This window comes from Dromiciops gliroides, chromosome 1 (assembly GCF_019393635.1).
Source record: "Dromiciops gliroides isolate mDroGli1 chromosome 1, mDroGli1.pri, whole genome shotgun sequence".
NCBI classification, from domain to species: Eukaryota; Metazoa; Chordata; class Mammalia; order Microbiotheria; family Microbiotheriidae; genus Dromiciops; species Dromiciops gliroides.
The window spans coordinates 6,816,936-6,837,582 of NC_057861.1; the positions used below are offsets into that span (position 1 = coordinate 6,816,936).

General features: G+C 42.2%; 1 protein-coding gene across 3 annotated transcripts in view; it reads right to left on the reverse strand.

Moving 5' to 3' along the window:
* Positions 1-402: 402 nt before the first annotated feature.
* The window catches only part of LOC122727488 (sodium/glucose cotransporter 1), a 61,409-nt gene continuing 41,164 nt past the window's right edge, over positions 403-20,647 (reverse strand). Inside the window, exons 11-15 of one of the 3 annotated variants that reach the window (XM_043965059.1) lie at positions 17,736-17,886; positions 15,352-15,520; positions 7,555-7,770; positions 3,098-3,203; positions 403-629 (exon numbers count right to left, since the gene is read on the reverse strand). In XM_043965059.1, the coding sequence (XP_043820994.1) occupies positions 403-629; positions 3,098-3,203; positions 7,555-7,770; positions 15,352-15,520; positions 17,736-17,886 (869 nt within the window). Of the gene's footprint in view, positions 630-3,077; positions 3,204-7,554; positions 7,771-15,351; positions 15,521-17,735; positions 17,887-20,647 lie in introns of all 3 variants that reach the window. The other 2 variants (XM_043965049.1, XM_043965067.1) reach the window with 2 other exon arrangements.

Below are 20,647 nucleotides of genomic sequence, written 5' to 3' on the forward strand. Positions count from 1 at the left end.
TAGTCTCTAGGTCTGCATATCCTCAGGAACTGTTTTGTCTTGATCTTCATTTTCTCCTCACCTAGCACAATGGAATGTTCTTAATAGATGTTGGTTCCATTAAATTGAATTGGAATGGACCCCAGGAAAACAAAAAGTGACCTTTCCCTCTTGCTTTAAGGGGCTTTAGTAGATATACCTTTCTTCATTTTGTTTTAAACATAATTTAATGAGAAAATTCTTTTTATTTGTTTAGGCTCCAATTAAAACTATGTATATTCATATTCTTAGTTATAATTTACAACTGTATTCCTCTCCCACACCTCTCCCATGACAATGGGAGCAGCATGGAATCCAGTGGATGGATAAAGGATGAAAAGCCAGCCTTCAGGAACCTGATCTGAAGCAGAGAAACAACTGAATCTATGCAAAATAAGCATGGCAGAAGACAGCCACAGTCAGGAGAATGATCCCATTGATGTTGACAATATTTCTCCACAGTGGTTTCTCTGATGTGTCTGTCATCTTCATCTTGAGGGCAGCCTCCTCCTCCTTGGTCAGCTTGGGCCCCTTCTGCTGGTCCAGTCCACAGAATAAGTCATAGGCCTTCCTGAAGCAGCTCTTATCCTCTTGAGGGGTTTCTGTGTCAAAGAAGCACAAGAGAATTATAGGACATGGGGGTGGGGAAACTTGAAAATAGCAAAGAGATAGTAAATCTCCTATTAAGAAGGCCACTTCCTCTTTGGTCACCAGCTATCCCAAGATTGGCTTTCTCCACGCTTGTTTACGGAAATGGAAATGATATAAAATGTTTTCAGGAATGTGTCCAACTTGTCACAGTGAGGAGGTCACCAAAGAGGAATGGAAAGAGCATGAGTCTTTGGGCCAGGATCCTTCAGCTCCAGTATAGGCAATGATACTTATATTTGTCATGAGAAAATGGAATAATAATAATGATTTAGGGCTTTCGAAGGGCTTTATATTTTTTCACTTTTCACAGTAACCCTGTGAAGTAGCCACTATTATTTCCAATTTGAAAATGAGGAAACTGAGGCTCAACATACCAATAATGACACAGCAAATAAAATTGAGAGGCAGTATTTGAACCAGGTCTCTTGACTCCAATTCAAGCACTCATGTGATAAGGTATTTTGTAGCCATAAAGAACTTTGTAAATGTTTTAGGGCTTTTTCTGTTTGTTTCCAGATGTGTGATTTCATTTATGTAGTGAACCCCCAGTGGGGAAATGACCTCTATCAATGAATACTAGCAACTTGTCTTGCAACTTATGGTCTTAGGGAATTTCCCAGAGCACTGAGATGTTAAGTGACTTGTCAAGGGTCACACCACCAGCATGAGATAGAGGCAATGCTTGAACAATTGCTTCCTTTCTCAGTGAGGGAGAAGAGGCAAGGAGGCAGAGAGACAATTTGGAAATCAAAGTTTTACATGTAATTGGGGGGAAAGAGAACATTAAATATCAAACAAATAAATAATTCAAAAATTGATCAAAATGTATTAATTAAGAATGGTAATGATTCATTGTTTATTAATTTATTTTACATAAAACTCAGGAAGTGGTAGCTAGTATCTCTAAGAAGGTGTAGAGACAGGAACCTTGGGGCAGCTAGGTGGCACAGTGGATAAAGCATAGGCCCTGGATTCAGGAGGACCTGAGCTCAAATCCAGTCTCAGACACATCACACTTACTAGCTGTGTGACCCTGGGCAAGTCACTTAACCCTCACTGCCCCAGAAAGAAAGAAACAAACAAACAAAGAAGAAAAAAAAGAGATAGGAACCTTACATAGATTCATGCTTTAATTTAACTGGGCCTAATCACACCAGTGATTTTCATTCCTCCCCTCCATTCTGAGGATATTTGCCAGTAGCCATGTGTAATGATTGGAATGACGCCACCTACTGGATACTTGCTGTGGAGAGCTCCACCATGAGGAAAATGCCTCAGAGGCATTGTGGCTTTTCCTTGGCGTCAGGAAATGACGTTTGCTCATGGGTGCTGTCTATCAAGTCTACCAGCCAATCAACTGGGGGAAACTGACTAAAAATCACTGATAAAACAAGTTTAGGTTTTTAAGGGTTTATTGGAAAATAGAAAGAAAAAGATTGAGAACAGAATTCTAACAGCCTGGCATTCCTATCTTTCCTCAAATTTCCTGTGAAGTCCTCTGCCGCCACCACCATCAAGTCCGGAAACCAAAAAGGCCAGCGCTCTCTGCGCAGGCTCCCTTTCCTCCTTCCTGTCTCCTCCCAGACCATAGGAGGCTCCTCCAGTTGATTGGCTGGTAGACTTGATAGACAGCACCCATGAGCAAACGTCATTTCCTGACGCCAAGGAAAAGCCACAATGCCTCTGAGGCATTTTCCTCATGGTGGAGCTCTCCACAGCAAGTCTCCAGTAGGTGGCGTCATTCCAATCATTACACATGTTAGTAAGCAGAGCAGGTAGTGTGCCCCTTTATTACTAAGTCAGAATTGCTAAAGGCTTCTATATACACTAGCAGGCTCTGGAGAACCACAAGTCTGGTTCCAGGACTGTGGACAGCTCCTGATTACAACATAGAGCACTCCAGCATTCATATTCATTGTTTTAAAATTTTACAAGGAAAGGACTATAGTCTCATAGGTTTCAGGGTGTTTGTTTGTTTGTTTGTTTGTTTTATAGAGGAGGAAGTTGAGGCCCAAAGAGATGAAGTTACAAAGTAGTACATTCAAATCCAGTCCTCTGACTCCAAGTCCAGGTTTTTTCTACTACACTAAAAGACCATATTATGCAAACTCACTTTACAGAGGAGAAAACTGAGGCCCAGGGAGGAGAGACAACTTTACCAGGATGACACAGTAAGTCAATGGCAGAGCTGGAGCTAGACTCTAGATCCCTCTTCTTAACCAACAAAATAAGTAAGGGGAGTGGGAAGGGCTACGACTGTATAGCTAAGCAGCATGTTTCTGATTCTACCTCTGCTCTGATTCTGGCCCCACACTTCAATCTAGGCTGAATCAACAGGAAAAATGGATTTGGTTCAAGTGGTTTTACTCTCACTGTGGGAGGAAGTAATTGGAGGGGTGTAAAAAGACCTTGGGTCCTAACTCACCTATTTCCACGTTGTCTTCAGGATCTTCTGGGAATTCCATCTCATCACCTGCATCCAGGTCAACCCGCTCTTCCTTGCTGTTTCTCAAAGTCCAACACAGGCGATAAAGCTGAGGGATTGGGCAAAACAGAAGCAGATTAGCAAAGAAAAACAAACAGTGCTGCTGACCACACCGTTTAGGACATAGCTCTTGGATTATCTACCATTCCTGGGAGGCATATATCATACCCCAGTGAAGGAGATATCTTTCTGGGGGCAGGATTTAGTGCTAACCAGACTGTGGTAAATCAGGCACATTAATTCACTGTTGACTGGAAATTGATCCAGCTGTTTTTAGACAGCAACGTAGAAAGGTAACATGACATGGTGGAGAGAGAGAAGAACTCAGGAAGACTCAGTTTCAAATCCTGTCTCTGACACACACTAGCAGTGTGACCGTGGAAGTTGTTTAACTTCTTGGAAGCCATAGACTACCCTTTAAGACTATACTATACAGGGCAGGTGTCTCTCTGCATTGATCAGTGGAGCTATCTCACTGAAGGTTCCCTATGCCAATTAACTCACAAGTCCAATTAAAAGGGGGGAAAATGACATTATCCACAGATAAGTTACCAAATTGTTGTTACACTTTAATGTAGGAATCCCACTGCTAGTTTTCTACTTTCAAGGAAATTAGTGACAGGAAGGAAATACTTATCTGGATAAAAATATTCAGGACAGGTAAGTAGCACAGTGGATAGAATGCTGGGCCTGAAGTCAGGAAGACTCATGTTCCTGAATTCAAATCTGACCTAGACACTCACTAGCTCTGGGCAAGTCACTTTACCTTGTTTGCCTCAGTTCTTCACTTTAAAATGAGCTGGAGAAGGAAATGGCAAAACACTCCACTATCTTTGCCAAGAAAACCTCAAATAGGGTCACGAAGAGTCAGACACAACTGAAAACAACTGAACAACAGCACTATGGAAACATTCATTGCAGTGTTATTTGTAATGGCAACTGAGGAATATCTGAGCAACTGAGGAATGTCTGAGCCAACTTTGCTGCGTGAATAAAATGAATCATTATTGCATCATAATGAAGAACACATATTAAGAATTCAGGAAAATATCACAAGTATTGTAGGAAGTGATGCAGAGTGAAGAAAGCTGATATACTGTCTATAGTAAACAAACTGACCATAACTATGTAAGCAAAGACAATTTTAAACAGCAAGAAAACCTAGTCTCAATTTCCTCAGCTATAAAATGTAGATATGATTATCTACCTTACAAGGTCATTGAGAGCTTAAAATGAGGTCACGTATGTATGTACATGTATATGCATACATATATGTGTGGGTAGCTTTGTCCGTATATTGCTTTACAAACCTTGAATTGCTATATCAATATTAGCTATTGGTACTACCAGACTACATTTAAAACTGTATGACCTTGGGCAGCTAGGCAGTGCAGTGGATAAAGCACCGACCCTGGATTCAGGAGGACCTGAGTTCAAATCTGGCCTCAGACACTTGACACTTACTAGCTGTATGACCCTGGGCAAGTCACTTAAACCTCATTACCCCACAAAAAAGTGTATGACCTTCCTTCAAAAAGAATAAAATAAAGGGCAGCTAGGTGGTACAGTGGGTAGAGTCCTGGAGTCAGGAAGACCTGAGTTCAAATCTGGCCTCAGACACTTGACACTTATTAGCTGCATGACTCTGGGCAAGTCACTTAACTCCAATTGCCTCACTTAAAAAAATAATTTAAAAAAGAATAATGTATCAGCCTCAATCATTGTTCAAGGTTATTGTTGTTCTTCTTGTTGTTCTTGTTTTCAGGGAATGTATACATATACACATACATACACACACATATGTGCACACAAATGCACGTACACATACACATACATGCAGTGATTTTTTTGCAGGGCAATGAGGGTTAAGTGATGCCCAGGGTCACACAGGCAGTAGTCTGAGGCCATATTTGAACTCAGGTCCTCCTGAATCCAGGGCTGGTGCTTTATCCAACATATAGTGATTTGAATGTGTGTTTCCTTACTTATCTACTTGTCATTTAAAAGAACAGGGAGGACTTTCCATTCATGTCATGCAAATATCTGTTGTTCACTCACTGTGAAACCAAGTGATATCACAAAAAAAAATCCTGAGCTTGAAGTCAGAGAAGATCTGGGTTTAAGTCCCACCTCTAACATTAACTAACCACCTAGTTGTATCACTAAAGGTAGATCAGTTCATTACTCTGAGCCTCAGTTTGCTCATCTGTAAAATGAGGAGTAGAATGCCTGGGCCATCTATCTCACAGTGTGGATATGAGGCTCAAATGAAATATTTTGCAAAGTGTGAAGCACCTTAAAATGTCCCTTACTATATGAGTACTAACCACAGCTGTCCCCTTTTTGACAGCTCTCACAAGTAAGCCGTTATGTCATAACAGGGTTCTGTTGTGTGGAGAAGAAGCTTCGAAAGACATGGTATAGCTGATGTGTCAGAAAACACTAAGAAATGTGAAATAACATAGGACACTGACCTTGCCTGCTCTCTCAGGTATTGGTCTCTCCCAGATTCAGAATGTTAGCCTTGATACACAAGGGGTCAGCACCATGGCTAGGGAAGACAGATGCTGGTTCAGGCATTAAAAAGGCTGGGGAGTATTTTTTTTTTAGTTTTTTTTTTTTTTTTTTAGTGAGGCAATTGGGGTTAAGTGACTTGCCCAGGGTCACACAGGTAGTAAGTGTTAAGTGTCTGAGGCCGGATTTGAACTCAGGTACTCCTGACACCAGGGCCAGTGCTCTATCCACTGCGCCACCTAGCTGCCCCTAAACTTAAATTGATATATATATATATTTTGTTTTGTTTTGTTTTGTGTTTTTTTGCAGGGCAATGGGGGTTAAGTGACTTGCCCAAGGACACACAGCTAGTAAGTGTCAAGTGTCTGAGGTCGGATTTGAACTCAGGAACTCCTGAATCCAGGGCCAGTGCTTTATCCATTGCCCCACCTAGCCACCCCCGGATGGGGGGTATTTTAAAGCTTACAAAGTGTTGCATTATCTCACTTGATCCTCACAAGGATCCTGGGAGGTAGGTGCCATTATTATCTCCATCTTACAGATGAAGAAACTCCAAGATCATATAGCTAGGAAAGGTCTGACCCCAAGTCAATAACTGATGTTTTGTTAATTCTTCCTTCTACTCCAATCACCTTGACTTTACTGAGCTGTGTATTTGTGGTATCTCCCCGGCAGAATGTAAAGCCTTTGAGGACAAACACGGTTTAGTTTTTGTCTCTATATCCCCAGTGCCTAGGGCAATGCCTTTCACAAAAGATGTATGTAGGGGGCAGCTAGGTGGCGCAGTCGATAAAGCAGTGGCCCTGGATTCAGGAGACCTGAATTCATATCGAGCCTCAGACACTTGACACTTACTACCTGTATGACCCTGGGCAAGTCACTTAACTCTCATTGCTCCACAAAAACAAAAACTAAACTAAAAAATGAACAAAAAAGATATATTTAATCATTAGTTGGTGAATGGAATGGAATGGAATGGAAATAAACCAGAGTGAAGAATCAGACTGTGTGTCTTTAGGACCCTGCTCCAACTCTCCAATAGTTATGGGACCTCCCCATGTAGGTACTCCCTCCAGTGATGAAGATAAGTCACCCATGCCTGCCCATTTCTTTAAAAGCTTAGTAGGTCAAAAAATAATGTTGCCGAATTACAAAGAACAAGAGAGATGAGAAGACATCCCCTACTCCTTTGCAGAAATGTGGAGTAAGTGGGAGCACAACACTGCATATGTTGACAGAATTCCCAAAGTATTGATTGGTTTGGCTCTTTCTTTTCTCTTCTTACTTCCTTTTTTCCTTTTCCTTTCCTTTCCTTTCCTTTTTTCTCTTGTTCTTTCTTTCTTTCTTCTTTTTTTTGCAGGGCAATGAGGGTTAAGTGACTTGCCCAGGGTCACACAGCTAGTGTCAAGTGTCTGGTACCGGATTTGAACTCAGGTCCTCCTGAATCCAGGACTGGTGTTTTATCCACTGTGCCACCTAGCTGCCCCCCCCTTTCTTTTTTCTTTAGAAAATTCTTGAATATATTGAATGGCTCTCTGGGAGGGGGGAGGAGTGATATGCATGAGGGACATTTAGATGATGTAAATAGAAAAAGATATAAATAAAACATTTTTAAAAAATCAAGCAGAACTGGGTTGGCCCAGGATCATGGCTGATGAGGTCAACTACTGGCACTATAAGTGTAGCTAAATCTTTCCAATCAGGAAGCTGATGCTATGGTTATTCTAACTTTAGGTAATGGACAGTAAGGTTAGGAATTCCTTGGGCATCTGACAGGAATATTGTGGGTTTCTTATGGATTCCAAAGATCTTTGTGGGGTAGAAACAAAACAAGAAAAAGAGAGAAAGTATCAATGGAAAACTCTGGCAAAATAGCTAATACTTACATGCACATCTGGGATGGGCTTGGTCAAGAAGGAGATGATTAAAACGGTGATGACAGTCACTACAAACAGGATAATGGCAAAGTAGAGGTAATGAATACCACAAATGATCGTTGGACAGTTACTGGGCTCCACACAGCTGCCTGTTCCATAGGCAAACTCTGTAATCAATCGAGACAGTCCAACAAAGAGTCCAAGAATCAGCCCCCAAAAGGCTCCCTACAAAAGAAGGACAGAGAAGCCATGTTAACTGTGAAGGAAGACACTTTTCCAGGGCAGTCATGTTTCAAAAATTGAGGAGGTGACTTAATGTCATGGATAGAGCACTAAATTTGAAGTCAAAAGATTGAGATTTGAATTATGGCTTCAGGTGAGTCATGGAACCAATCTGGACCTCAGTTTCCTCATCTGTAAAATAGAAATGATGACACTCTAATATGTACTTCACTTTAGTGGGATGTGTTTTAAAGTTTTGTTTTCTTAATGAACTGCAAAACTCCTTGAGAGAAACGAAACAAGGTACGTGTTATACTTTTGTGAAGGACAAATGAACTTATAGGTGTGATGTTGATCTTGGATCAAGAAGACCTAGTCTCAAGTATTTATTCTGAAACTAACTAGCCAGGTGATCCTGGACACATCACTCAACCTCACTAAGTTTCTAGTTAATCATTTGTATGTGGATTGTCATCACAAAAGCTCATAGCTAGAGGAAACTAGCTGAGCATGAATCCCTCCTGACACAACCCTGATCATCCAGCCTTTGCTTGAAACTCTCTGGTGAGGAGAATCCCAATCTCTGCCCAGACATCCCATTTGACTTCTTAATATTAATGATTTTTAGAAAGTTTTTTCTTAGATCAGACCTAAAACTGGTTTCTGAAATATCAGCCCAGTGTTCCTGGTCTGCCCTCTGAGGCTATGCACAATGAATCTAATCCCTCATACTTTTAACAACCCTTCAAATATTTTCTGAGTATATTGCTATATTTCTAACTAGCCTCAGTGAATACTGCCCAGAAATAGTTGGCTTTGTTCAGAAGATTGTGGACAATGGCTATGGTTATGTATCCAATGGTTTTATCCATTTGATACAGTGCCATTTGATTCTAGCCAAAGACACTCCTACACTAAGTGGGTACCAGAAGCTGTTGGGGATCAGAAAGTCCTCCAGGAGGAAGGAGACCTGAGTATTTCAGCAGATCGATTAATTGAGAAACCCTATCTAAATGTCTTTGCTCTCTGGAGAGCTTCCAAGTCTGGAAAGTCATCCTGGGAATGTCCTAGAGCAAAGAGCCACCTGGGCTGCCACATTGAGTTTTCCACCATAGCCAGGACCATTCTGGGAGCTTTGTTGGACATCCATGGAAGAGGGTTTGACCTTAGGTTTCCCCACCACGACAATGAGTTGGCTCAGGCAGAGGTGTACTTTGAAAATGACTGCTGGATTAGATACTTCCTTCACACCAGTCCCTTAACCATCACAGGCTGTAAAATGTCAAAATCTTTAAAGAATTTCATCACCATCAAGAATGCCTTGAAGAAGCATTCAGTGGGCCAGCTATGTTTGGCGTTTCTAATGCACTCTTGGAAGGATACACTAGTTTACTCAGGCAACACCATGGAGTCTGCCTTTCAGTATGAGAGCTTTAGGAATGAGTTTTTTATTAAAAGAGAAATACATTCTTCATGCCCCTGCTGATGTGATGGGCCATATTGAGAAGTGGGAAGATAAGGAGCTCAAGCTGAACAATTTTTTTTATGACAAGAAGACAATGATTCACAAAGCCCTCAGTGATAATGTTGACACATGCAATGTCTCAGGGGAAATGTAGTCTCAGGTCAGCCAGAGCAATCTCTACATCTCTGCTTAGAAATCCTCTGGAAAGCTGCCAGATCATTATCCAGCTAATCTCAGATGTTGTCTGAGGGTATCAACCTGAGAGATGTTAGGAGGTGAATAAAATGTCTAACAATTGTATAGCAGAACCATCCAAGACACCATAAATAAAGGTTTCCCTTTTCAGTAATAATGAATAAATCCTTCACCACTAAACAAACAAACAAACTCACCCGACTGCCAATTCAGCCTGGATCCAGGGTTGATAGCTGTCTCCCCTGTTGCAGCTAGGTGATGCAATGGAGTATTGGAACTCATCTTCCTGAGTTCAAATCTGACCTCAGGCACTTACTAGCTGTGTGACCCAGGGAAAGTCACTTCACCCTTTTTGTCTCAGTTTCCTTATCTATAATAAAATGAGCTGGAGAAGCAAAGGACAATCCACTCCAGTATCTCTGCCAAGGAAACCCCAAATGGGGTGACCAAGAGTTGGACATTACTGGAATGACTCAACAGCATCAATCTTCATGCCATCAACCCCCAGTTCCTTCAACTGATGCTCATGTGGGGTGATCTGTGAGACTGACACCATCCTGGTTGACCTCTAGATACTCATTATCTTGTCTGTGTCTTTCCTAAAATATGGTCCTCAAGACTTGGCAGATGTAGCCTGACCAGGGCAAGATACAATGAAACTATAACTCTTTTGCTCCTGGACTCTAGACCTCTTTTAAGGTGGTTAAATAGTGCATTGACTTAGGAGCCCCAAATCACACATTGACTTGTATTGAGCCTGGGTTATACCTAAACCCCCAAATGCTTTTTTTCAGACAAATGTAGCCATATCTCCCCTAATCTTGGCATGGGGGAACTGATATATTGAACTTGTCAAATGCTTTGACTTTATCCCAATGAAATTTCATCTTCTTAGGTGTGGGCCAAAGTTCTAGCTGTTAACATTTTTTTTGAATCCTGGCTTGAACAGGATATCTATCCCTTCCCATTTCCTATGGCTCACACATGTCACATGTGATGAGCAAACCATCTGATCACCCATACAGTCACTAGCAAAGATGTTTAAAAATACAGGAGCAGCGGGGCAGCTAGATGGCACAGTGGATAAAGCACCGGCCCTGGATTCAGGAGTACCTGAGTTCAAATCCAGCCTCAGACCCTTGACACTTACTAGCTGTGTGACTCTGGGCAAGTCACTTAACCCCAATTGCCTCACAAAAAAAAATACAGGATCAGGGAGGTAGAACCAAGATGGCAGAGGAAAGGTTGTAACTTTCAGAGCTCCCCACAACATCCATCCACATACCTCCAAATAACGCCATAAGACCATTCTTGGAGTAACAAGACTCACAAAAAACAGAGTGAGATCATTTTCCAGCCAAAGACAGCTTAAAAGGGCAGCAGGGAAGGTCTGCTGTACTTGGCTGATAGGAGAGCACAGCCGCACTGTGCAGATCCTGCCCTAGGCAGGCCATGCCTCCAGAGCCTCAGAATCATAAATGTCAGTGGCTTCTTCTGGAACTCAGCTCATAGACCAGTGAGGGGGTCCAGTGGTTGGCCAGGGGAAGATAGCTGGGGTCATAGCTGGAGCTGAGGTAGAGTGCTGTTGTGTTGCCTGTGTTCAGATCCAGTAAGTAGACTTGAGTCGCAGCATCCCAGTGGGGAAGGAGCAAAGGCACACCAAGCTTGGGATCACAGTGAATCAGATTTCTGCTTCCGGGTTAAAGAGTAAGCAGTTCCATGGTTACTTACAGACCAGATCACAGGCCAAGCAAGGTAAGAACATGCCTCTCCTTAAATCATATCACCTGGGACCCCCTGAAGCTTGGGACAGTGTGTCCTGGAAGCAGTGGCCCACTTTAAGAAGGAGTTAAAAGCTGAGAAATATGTGGGCAAGATGATCAGGCAGAAAAAGATGTGGACCATCAAAAGTTTCTTTGGTGACAAGGTAGGTCAAAATACACCCTCAGAAGAAGATAACAAAGTCAAAGCTCCTACATCTAAGAAAAGTATGGATTGATGATCCAACCATTCTGGAGAGCAATTTGGAACTATGCTCAAAGGGCTTTAAAGATGTGCATACCCTTTGACCCAGCAATACCACTACTAGGTCTTTTTCCCAAATAGATCACAAAAAAGGGAAAAGGACTCACATGTACAAAAATATTTATATCTGCTCTTTTTGTGGTGTCAAGGAATTGGAAATTGAGGGGTTTCCCATCAATTGAGGAATGACTGAACAAGTTGTGGTATATGAATGTAATGGAATACTATTGTGCTGTAAGAAACAATGAGCAGGCAAATTTCAGAGAAACCTGGAAGGACTTGCATGGACTGATGATGAGCGAGATGAGCAGAACCAGGAGAACATTGTCCACAGTATCAACAACATTGTGTGTTGATCAACTGTGATAGACTTGATTCTTCTCAGCAATACAATGGTCCAAGTTAGTTCCAAAGGACTGATGATGGAAAATGCTCTCCAAATCCAGAAAAAAAAAAACCTGTGGAATCTAGATGCAGATTGAACCATACTATTTCTACTGTGTTTTTTGTTGTTGTTGTTTTTCTTTTTTGAGGTTTTTCCTTTTTGCTCTGATTCTTCTCTCATAGCATGACTACTGCAGAAATGAGATTGTACATATATAACCTATATCAGATTACTTGCTGTCTTGGGGAGGGGGGAGGGAGAAAAATTTGAAACTAGAAATCTTATAAAAACAAATGTTGAAAACTATCTCTAAATGTAACTGGAAATAATAAAATATTTATATGGAAAAAAGGTGTGAATTGGTCTCAAGTCATGGAAGCACTCAAAAAGGACTTTGAAGATAAAGTAAGAGAGGTAGAGGAAAAAAGGAAAGAGAAACTAGAGTGATGCAGGAGGGTCATAAAAAAAGTCAACAGCTTGAAAAGCCAAATTGGCCAAATGAAAAGGAGGCACAAAAGATCTCTGAAGAAAATCATTGCTTAAAAATTTGTATTGAGCAAATAGAAGCTAATGACTTTATGAGAAATCAAGATACAATAAAGTAAATCCAAATGAATAAAAAAATAGAGGGCAATAAGAAATATGTCCTTGGGAAAGCAGCTGACCTGGAAAATAGATATAGGAGAGATAATTTGAAAATCACTGGACTACCTGAAAACCATGATAAAAGAAGAGCTTAGACATCATCTTCCAAGAAATTGTCAGGGAAAATTGTCCTGATATTCTAGAAGCAGAAGGTAAAATAGAAATGGAAATAATCCACCAATAACCTCCTGAAAGAGATACCAAAATGAAAACCTCCAGGAATATTATAGTCAAATTCCAGAGATCCCAGGTCAAAGAGAAAATATTGCAAGCATCTAAAGAGAAACAACTCGAGTTCTGTGGAGCTACAGACAGGATAACACAAGATCTAGCAGCTTCTACATTAAATGATTGGAGAGCATGGAATATGATATTCCACAGGGCAAATGAATTGGGATTACAACCAAGAATCACATACCCAGCAAAACTGAGTATAATCTTTTAGGGGGGGAAATGGGACTTCAATAAAAATGCATTCAGGTATTTGTGATTAAAAGTCCTAACTGAATCGAAAATTTGACTTTCAAATACAAGACCCTAGAGAAGCATAAAAAGGTAAACAAGAAAAAGAAATCATGAAGGATGTTAAAAGGTTAAACTGTTTACACTCCTACAGAGGAACATGATACTTCTAACTCATAAGAACTTTCTCAGTGATAGGACATCTGAAAGGGATATACTTAGACAGAGGGCACAGGTGTGAATTGAATATGAATAGATGATATCTGTAAAGCATTTTTTGTTTATCCTTCTGTTTTGTGGGGCAGTCAGGGTGGGTGGCTTATGTCTGGGGCTTGATTTGGACTTGGGGCCTATTGGGTCCAGGACTGGTGCTTTGTCCACTGTGTCACCTAATTGCCCCGTAATGGCATCTTTAAAATAAAATTAAGGGGTGAGAGGAATTCACTGGAAGAAAGGAAAGGGAGAGATGGAATGGTTAAAGTAGCTCACATAAAAGAAACAAGAAAAAGCTTATGGATTAAAGGAGAAGATGGGGAAGGAGTGGGGGAGTGAGTGAGAATTACTCTCATCAGAATTGGCTCAAAGAGGGAATAACATACACACTCAAGTGGATATAGTAATATACCTTGCCTTGCAGAGAAAGTGGGAGGGGAAGGGGATGGGGGGGGAGGTGAAGGAAAGGAGGGCAGATTGGGGGAGGGGGTAGTAAAGAGTAAAACACTTTGGAGGAGGGATAAGGTAAAGAAGATAGAAAAGAGAGTAAATATCAAGGGGAGGGAATAGGATGGAGGGTAAGATAGTTAGCAATAGTAACTGTGAAAGAAATGATAAGCAGGATGCCACAAGAAGGACTTATGAAAAATGCAATCCATCTACAAAGAAAGAACTACTGGTATCTGAATACAGATTGAAGTATAATTGTTTTGCTAGTTCCTCTTTCTAAAGTTATTTTGTCTGTTTTCTTTCACAACTTGAATAATGCGGAGATGTTTTGTATCACTGCACATGTATAACTTATTTTTTTTGCTGAGGCAATTGAGGTGAAGTGACTTACCCAGGGTCACACAGCTAGTAAGTGTTAAGTGTCTGAGGCTGGATTTGAACTCAGGTCCTCCTGAATCCAGGGCCAGTGCTCTATCCACTGTGCCACCTAGCTGCCCCCATATATAACTTATATTGAATTACTTGATTTCTTAGAGAGGGAGAGGGAGGGAGGGAGGAAGAGAATTTTGAACACAAAGTTTCAAAAATCAATGTGAAAATTTTGTTTTTTACATGTAACTTGGAGAAAATTCTAAATAAATAAATACATTTTTGAAAAATAAAAATAAAAATACAGGAGCAAGCATAGATCCTTGGGGCACTCCAATGGAGACCTTCTTTGGGGTTGGCATTGAACAATTATTCATTGTATAATGTTGTATAAACCATGTCTCTCCATATTTCCCTTACATTCACACACACACACACACACACACACACACACACACACACACACACACACAAAACAGGAAGACTTTTGGAGGACACTTTGCTAAAATCTAGGTAAACAGTATCTATAACATCTTCCTGATTCAAGTCTAATTGTTTTGGTTTTGACTGGTACCTGTGTTTATATCACCATAGTTACCTTGTCAAAAAATGGCAATTAGAGGATTTTAGCATACTCTGTTTATGGTGAGGCTATGCTGGTTCAAATACTGCTTTTTATGTAAATGTGGCATTTACATAAGTCCTCAAGACTCCTCAAGTCTTATTTCCATGAGACTATAAGTCCAAATCATGCCTGAGATGTCTCTTGTATGTCTCCCAGTGCCTAACACGGGGTGGAGGCATAACAGATGTTCACTCAACACTTCTTTGCTCCAAGTCCCAGGTGAGGTCATTCTGGTTCTCCCTTTATTGGACTTTCATAGATATTTGAAACTGGCTTTTACAAGATCACCAAGGGATCTGAGGCCATGAAAAGTGGTTTCAAGGTATTTGTGGAGTGCAGGGCACTCAGTATTGGGTGGGAAGACACAAAGGGCTCATAGGATCCTACAGTTTTAGAACTGAAGGAGACCTCAAGGACTATCTAGTCCAACCACCTTATTTTGCAGATGAGATTGAGGGCAAAAGAGAAGTGACTTTGGCCAAGATCACACAGCTATTAAATAATAGAGCCCAGACAGAATTGGGTCTGTGAGTCTTTCCTTACATGATATCCTGTCCCTGATTGTAGTTGCTTCACTTACAGTCTCTAAGAGTGTTTCTTCTTAATCCTTCACTACAGCCTATAGCTAAAAATTCTGGGGATGGTCACAACTTTGACAAATGACCTACTGGCATAAGGAGAGATTCAGATTCAGGAGAAAAGATCCAGAATTTCTGAGTATAATGACATGTCTCCAAGGCTTATACACACCGGCTCATTGACTCTCTTGCAGAAAATGGCAAGCAGAAAAACGGCACCGATGGGTGGCCCCAGGTAACTGGTGATTGACTGGATATAGTCAAAGAGCTGCCCACTCTGAGCTGACTGCACCATAGGCACCCAGGCAATGCTGATGCCAATTAGTACCACCATAAACACCCTACAAATGAAACCAGTACACAAAAGTCAGGAGACAGAAGCAATCAAAACATGTTCAAGTATGCAAGGACACAGAGGTACCTAACGTTGGCAGTAGAGAATAATAATGAGCAAGTCTGTTGATTAACAGCCCGTTTTCCTGACTTCCCAAGGCTAATTACTTATTTTGCAAGGAATGTTCTGCCTCTTTGGAAGTGATCTGTGCCATTAGTAAACGAATATGTGTTTAACTTTCCCCAATAACCATATTTTCTTGCAGGAACCCAGGCTCAGTGATTGCTTACATATGTAGCCAAGGCATGGAATCTTAAGATAACTATTAACATTCATAGAGGGAGTTCTTTGCCTCATGTCTTTCTATCTCTACTGATATCATCTGGTGCAACTCTCTCATTTTACAGATGGAGAAACTGAGACCCAGAAAGTGGAAGTGGCAGAGAACCCACAATTGAGCATTTACATCAAGGAGATCAAAGACAGACAGATAGATCCCATACACATTAATATATTCATAGCAGCACTTTCTGTGACAATAAAGAACTGGAAACAAAGGATATGCCCATTCATTGGGGAAAGACTAAACAAATTTCAGTACATGAATGAATGGAATATTTCTGTACCATAAGACATTCTAGATATTAAAAATACACAAAAGCATAAGAAGACTTATATGAACTGATACAGAGTGAAGTAAATTGAGTGAGAACAGTAATCTATACAATGAGTAGAAAATGGGGAAAGTAGGAAATGGGGCTTGCGGGGAAAAATCTGAAACTGAAAGCTACATGATTATAATAACCTGTTTGGTCCTATAAAATAAATGAGAAAATGCATCTCCTCTCTGCTTTGCAGGTGGGACATTATGAGTGGGAAATATTGTATATACCATCAGTGCTGGTTAATGTTTGGATTTAGCTTTACCTAAATGGGTTTTTTCCTCCTAGTCTTATTTTTAGGGACAACTCTTTGGGGAAGGGAGGGACGATTGGATTTGGAGATCCTCTTCCATCATGAGTATTAGAATACTGGAAAAGGAGTAGAGAGGTGGGTTAGGAAGGGCTTTGAATATCAAATAGAATTTTGTGTTTGATGCTAGAAGTGACAGGGAGTCACTGGAGGTAACTGAGTTGGGGGGGAGGGTGACATGGTCAGACATGTGTGATGGGAATATCACTTTGGAGCTGAGTAGAGTATGTATTGGGGTAGTGATATACTTGAGGCAGGCAGGACCCCGCCCCCAGTAGCTATTGGAATAGCCCAGGGGTGAGGTTATGAGGGTCTGCACCAGGGTGGGGGCAGTGTCAGAACAGAGATGGTAGCTTATCTGAGAAATGTCACAAAAATGAAATGGATGGGTCTGGGAAGCAGCATGGCTATGGGTGGGGGGTGGTGAGGGAAAGTGAGGAGCCTGAGATGATAACTCCTAGGTTGGGAGCCCTTGGTAGTAATAGGGAAGTTTGGAAATGGGAAGGGTTTGGGGGAAAATATAATAACTTCAGTTTTGGAATAAGATTTCTTCCAGCTCACTCTGCATTTTAGGCATGAAAGTCCTCCATGTTTTGATATATATTTTTTTGTTTTCAGGACCCTTCCATCTCACACCTTCAATGTTCTAAGGTCCTTCCTCACTCCAACATTTTACAGTCCATCCAGGTCCTGACCTAGTCTTGTTCTAAGATCCTTCCCAGCTCTGACAATTCGTGTTCTAAGCCCTCTCCCAACTCTAACATTCTATGTTCTAAGGTCCCTCTCAGTTCTGAGAATTCTGACATTTTATGTCCTGAGCCATGCTCCCCGCCCCCAGTTCTGACATCCCCTGTTCCAAAGCCCCTCCAACATCTGACATTCCATTTTCTTTTCTTTTTTTTTTTTGCAGGGCAATGAGGGTTAAGTGACTTGCCCAGGGTCACACAGCTAGTAAGTGTCAAGTGTCTGAGGCCAGATTTGAACTCAGGACCTCCTGAATCCAGGGCTGGTGCTTTATCCACTGTGCCACCTAGCTGCCCTCAGGACATTCCATTTTCTAAGGCTCCCAGCTCAGACATTCTGTTCTAAGGTCCTTCCCATCTCAGACTGTTTGGATTCCAAAGTGCCTCCTAGTTCTGATATTCTCTGTCCTTCCCATCTCAGTTCATTTGGGTTCTAAGGGGCCCCCTGGCTCTGACACTGTGACATGCTAGATTTATGATTCAGGCAAGAAGAGCAAACAGTCTCACCTTCCAGCTATCATAAGCTCCTTCTCAGATGCCTTCTTCCGGAATTTGGTGTAGATGTCTATGGTGAACAGAGTGCTGGCACTATTGAAGATGGAGGTGAGGGAGCTCATGAGGGAGGCCATCATGACAGACAGCATCAGGCCACGAAGACCTAGAACACAAAGGAGGCTCCTGAGGTGGGGTCCCGGAGAAGCTGCTATCAGAGGCTGGTCACACAGCTGAGAAGGGTCCAGTTCATCACTTCCCCCTCATCCCCCTTCCTCTTCTCTTCCTCTTCCCCCACCCTGCCATGTTTATTGCTGTTTCTGTAGCTAGCTGTCCAATGACACCACCTTGAGAACTCTTGTGTTCTCAGCTGAAAGAGGCCCTGGGCCTTTAGATACCAGAAGACCACTGGCATTGTTCTCCAACCATATCACCATCACAGTTGCCCAAGTCCAGTTCTTCCTTGGCTACTACTTCACTGAATAAAAAGTAAATAAATTGTTATTGAATGACTGATTTTAAGTAAAACACTTCCCCTGTCTGGGCCTCGGTTTCTTCATTTGTATAATCAGACCATCTGATCTCTAAAAGTCCCTTGTAAAGACCTTCCAAGTTCTATGGTGTAATGTCTCTCCAAACATCAGCAGTCTATCATCTAATTTCCCTCTAAGGTCCCTCCCAGATCTCACAATCCATGTTTGTCCTCTCCCAGTTCTGAGGCCCTTCCCTGTTCTGTCACCCCCTGTTCTAAAGCCCTTCCTGGATCAAAGATTCTCTGTTCTAAGGGAAATCCCAACCTTGGTGTTCTGTGTTCTAAGGACCCTCCCAACTCTGTTAATACAGCACAGTCCCTCCCTCAATGAGCTTACAATCTAATGGGGGGAAACTTAACTTATGTAACCTTTGTCCCCCCTCCCACTAGATTGTAAGCATCCTGCAGGCAAGACCCTTATATCCCATACAGCATTCCCCAGCACAGTAGCTGCTCAACAGGCTTTCTGATGAGCAATTACATTTGCAGTAACCCTCAGGAGAGTGTCCTTGAGGGTGACCGCATCCAAGAGGTCACAGCTAAGTTTGGCAGAAATATGCCCAGACTGCGGGACCAGGAGACCCAGAGGAAAGCTAGGGCTCTGCCCCTGTGTAAGTGGTCTGGAGAGGGCAATGACTTCTCTAAGGTCACACAGGGAGTACAGCTCTAACCATTATACCACACAGCCAGTGCTCCTTACTCCCAGCTCTATGGCTTTCCCACTGCCCCACAGCATATGCTGGCCAATGGCTATCTTCACTTGAAGCCTTAGTTCCTAGCATGGCTTCCCAAAACAACTCCTTTCACTTTGTGCCTCACTTTCCTCATCTGTAAAATGGAGATGGTAAACCTTGCCCTGTCTACCTTAGGAGGATATGATAAAGTTAAAAATCAGGTCATGCATCCAAGCCATCCCCAAGTATGGATTAGCCACCTATGGTGATTGAGGCAATGTAGGGGACCTAGGGCATGGGAGAAATCTTAAAGGGAAGGGAGGGCTTAGCATCTTCCATCAATCCAGGTAAACCCACAGTACATGGAAAGAGCCTTGAATCTTGAATCAGAGGCCCTGGGTTCCAATCCTGACATTCCATCTCTATGTGATCTGGTGGACAGTTGTAACTCCCGCCCAGGCACTTTTCCCCAGGGTAAGAAACTTCAGGGGGGTCAACAGCATCACCTTGGGGGATAGTTTCTCCCCTCTCCCATGGCCCTCCCCACCCCCATCCCCAGTGACAGCATCAACCTTGTTGGATCCTAGAAGGGACCTCAAAGGCCGAGTCCAACCCCTACATTTTACAAATAAGGAAACTGAGGCCCAAAGATGGGAAAGATCTCACCCAAGGTCACAAGATAAGGAAGAACTAGACTCTGGAACCAGTGTTCTTCCCAATATGCTCCACTGCCTCATACCAAACCATTCCAGTGCCCATTCAGATGCCATCACCCGCATTCTCGGCCAATAGGCAGCAGCTGTCCTACATGGAGATCACTGTAGCCCTAGCTGGGACCCACACAGGCATGTCAGCCTTTTGTTACTTATAGAACTGAATCACCAGGCAGCCTTGGTCTCTGAGGTGGTGAACAATTACCTCTGGTTCCTATGGGAGTATAATGGTTTGCCCAAGGTCATGAATTACATCTATGTGGTAAAATTCCATGGTCTTCCCTCAGAAGTCCAGGCAGAGTGTGCCAGGGCAGTGTGTGGAGTCAATAACTCCCAGTATTACCTTGAGTAAGTTCTTTTCCTTGTTCTGAGCCTTGCTTGAATACAAACAAGCACAAGATGGAAGAGGCATGGTTAAACAGCAGTATGTCTGAAGACAGTCTCGGGGCCTTTTAGGGGACTGCAAGTTCAATATGAATCAGCAGAGTGATACAGAGACCAAATGACAAAAAAGTAATGAAATGTTGTTTTTCATTCAGAAAAGCTAAGTTTCCAGGAACAGAGAGGTAACAGACCTACTGTCCTCTGCTCTGTTCAGAGATTGTCTCACGTCTTCACTTCAGCTCTGGGTGACATAGTTAAAGAATGTGAATAAGCCAGGCTGGGGAATGGCCTTGAGACCACATTCTAGAAGGATCTGAAGGAAGTAGGAGTGTTTAGGCTGGAGAAGAAAATACTCTGAGGGGAGAGATATGGAAGTTTGGTACAAACATCTGAAGGACTTCCTGTGGAGCAGGGATCACATTTGTTGTGTTTGGTACCAGAGGGCAAAGCCAGGAAATTGCCCAGAAGCCAATTCAAGCCTGATATCAGGAAAAACTCATGATCCAGGAGATCTGCCCCAAGGCAGCAGGAGCTTCCAGCAGAGCTAGTGAGTGTACCCTCCTTGGAGGTATTCAAGCAGAGGCAAAATAACCTCTTGTCACTGGGCATCATTTCCATGTATGT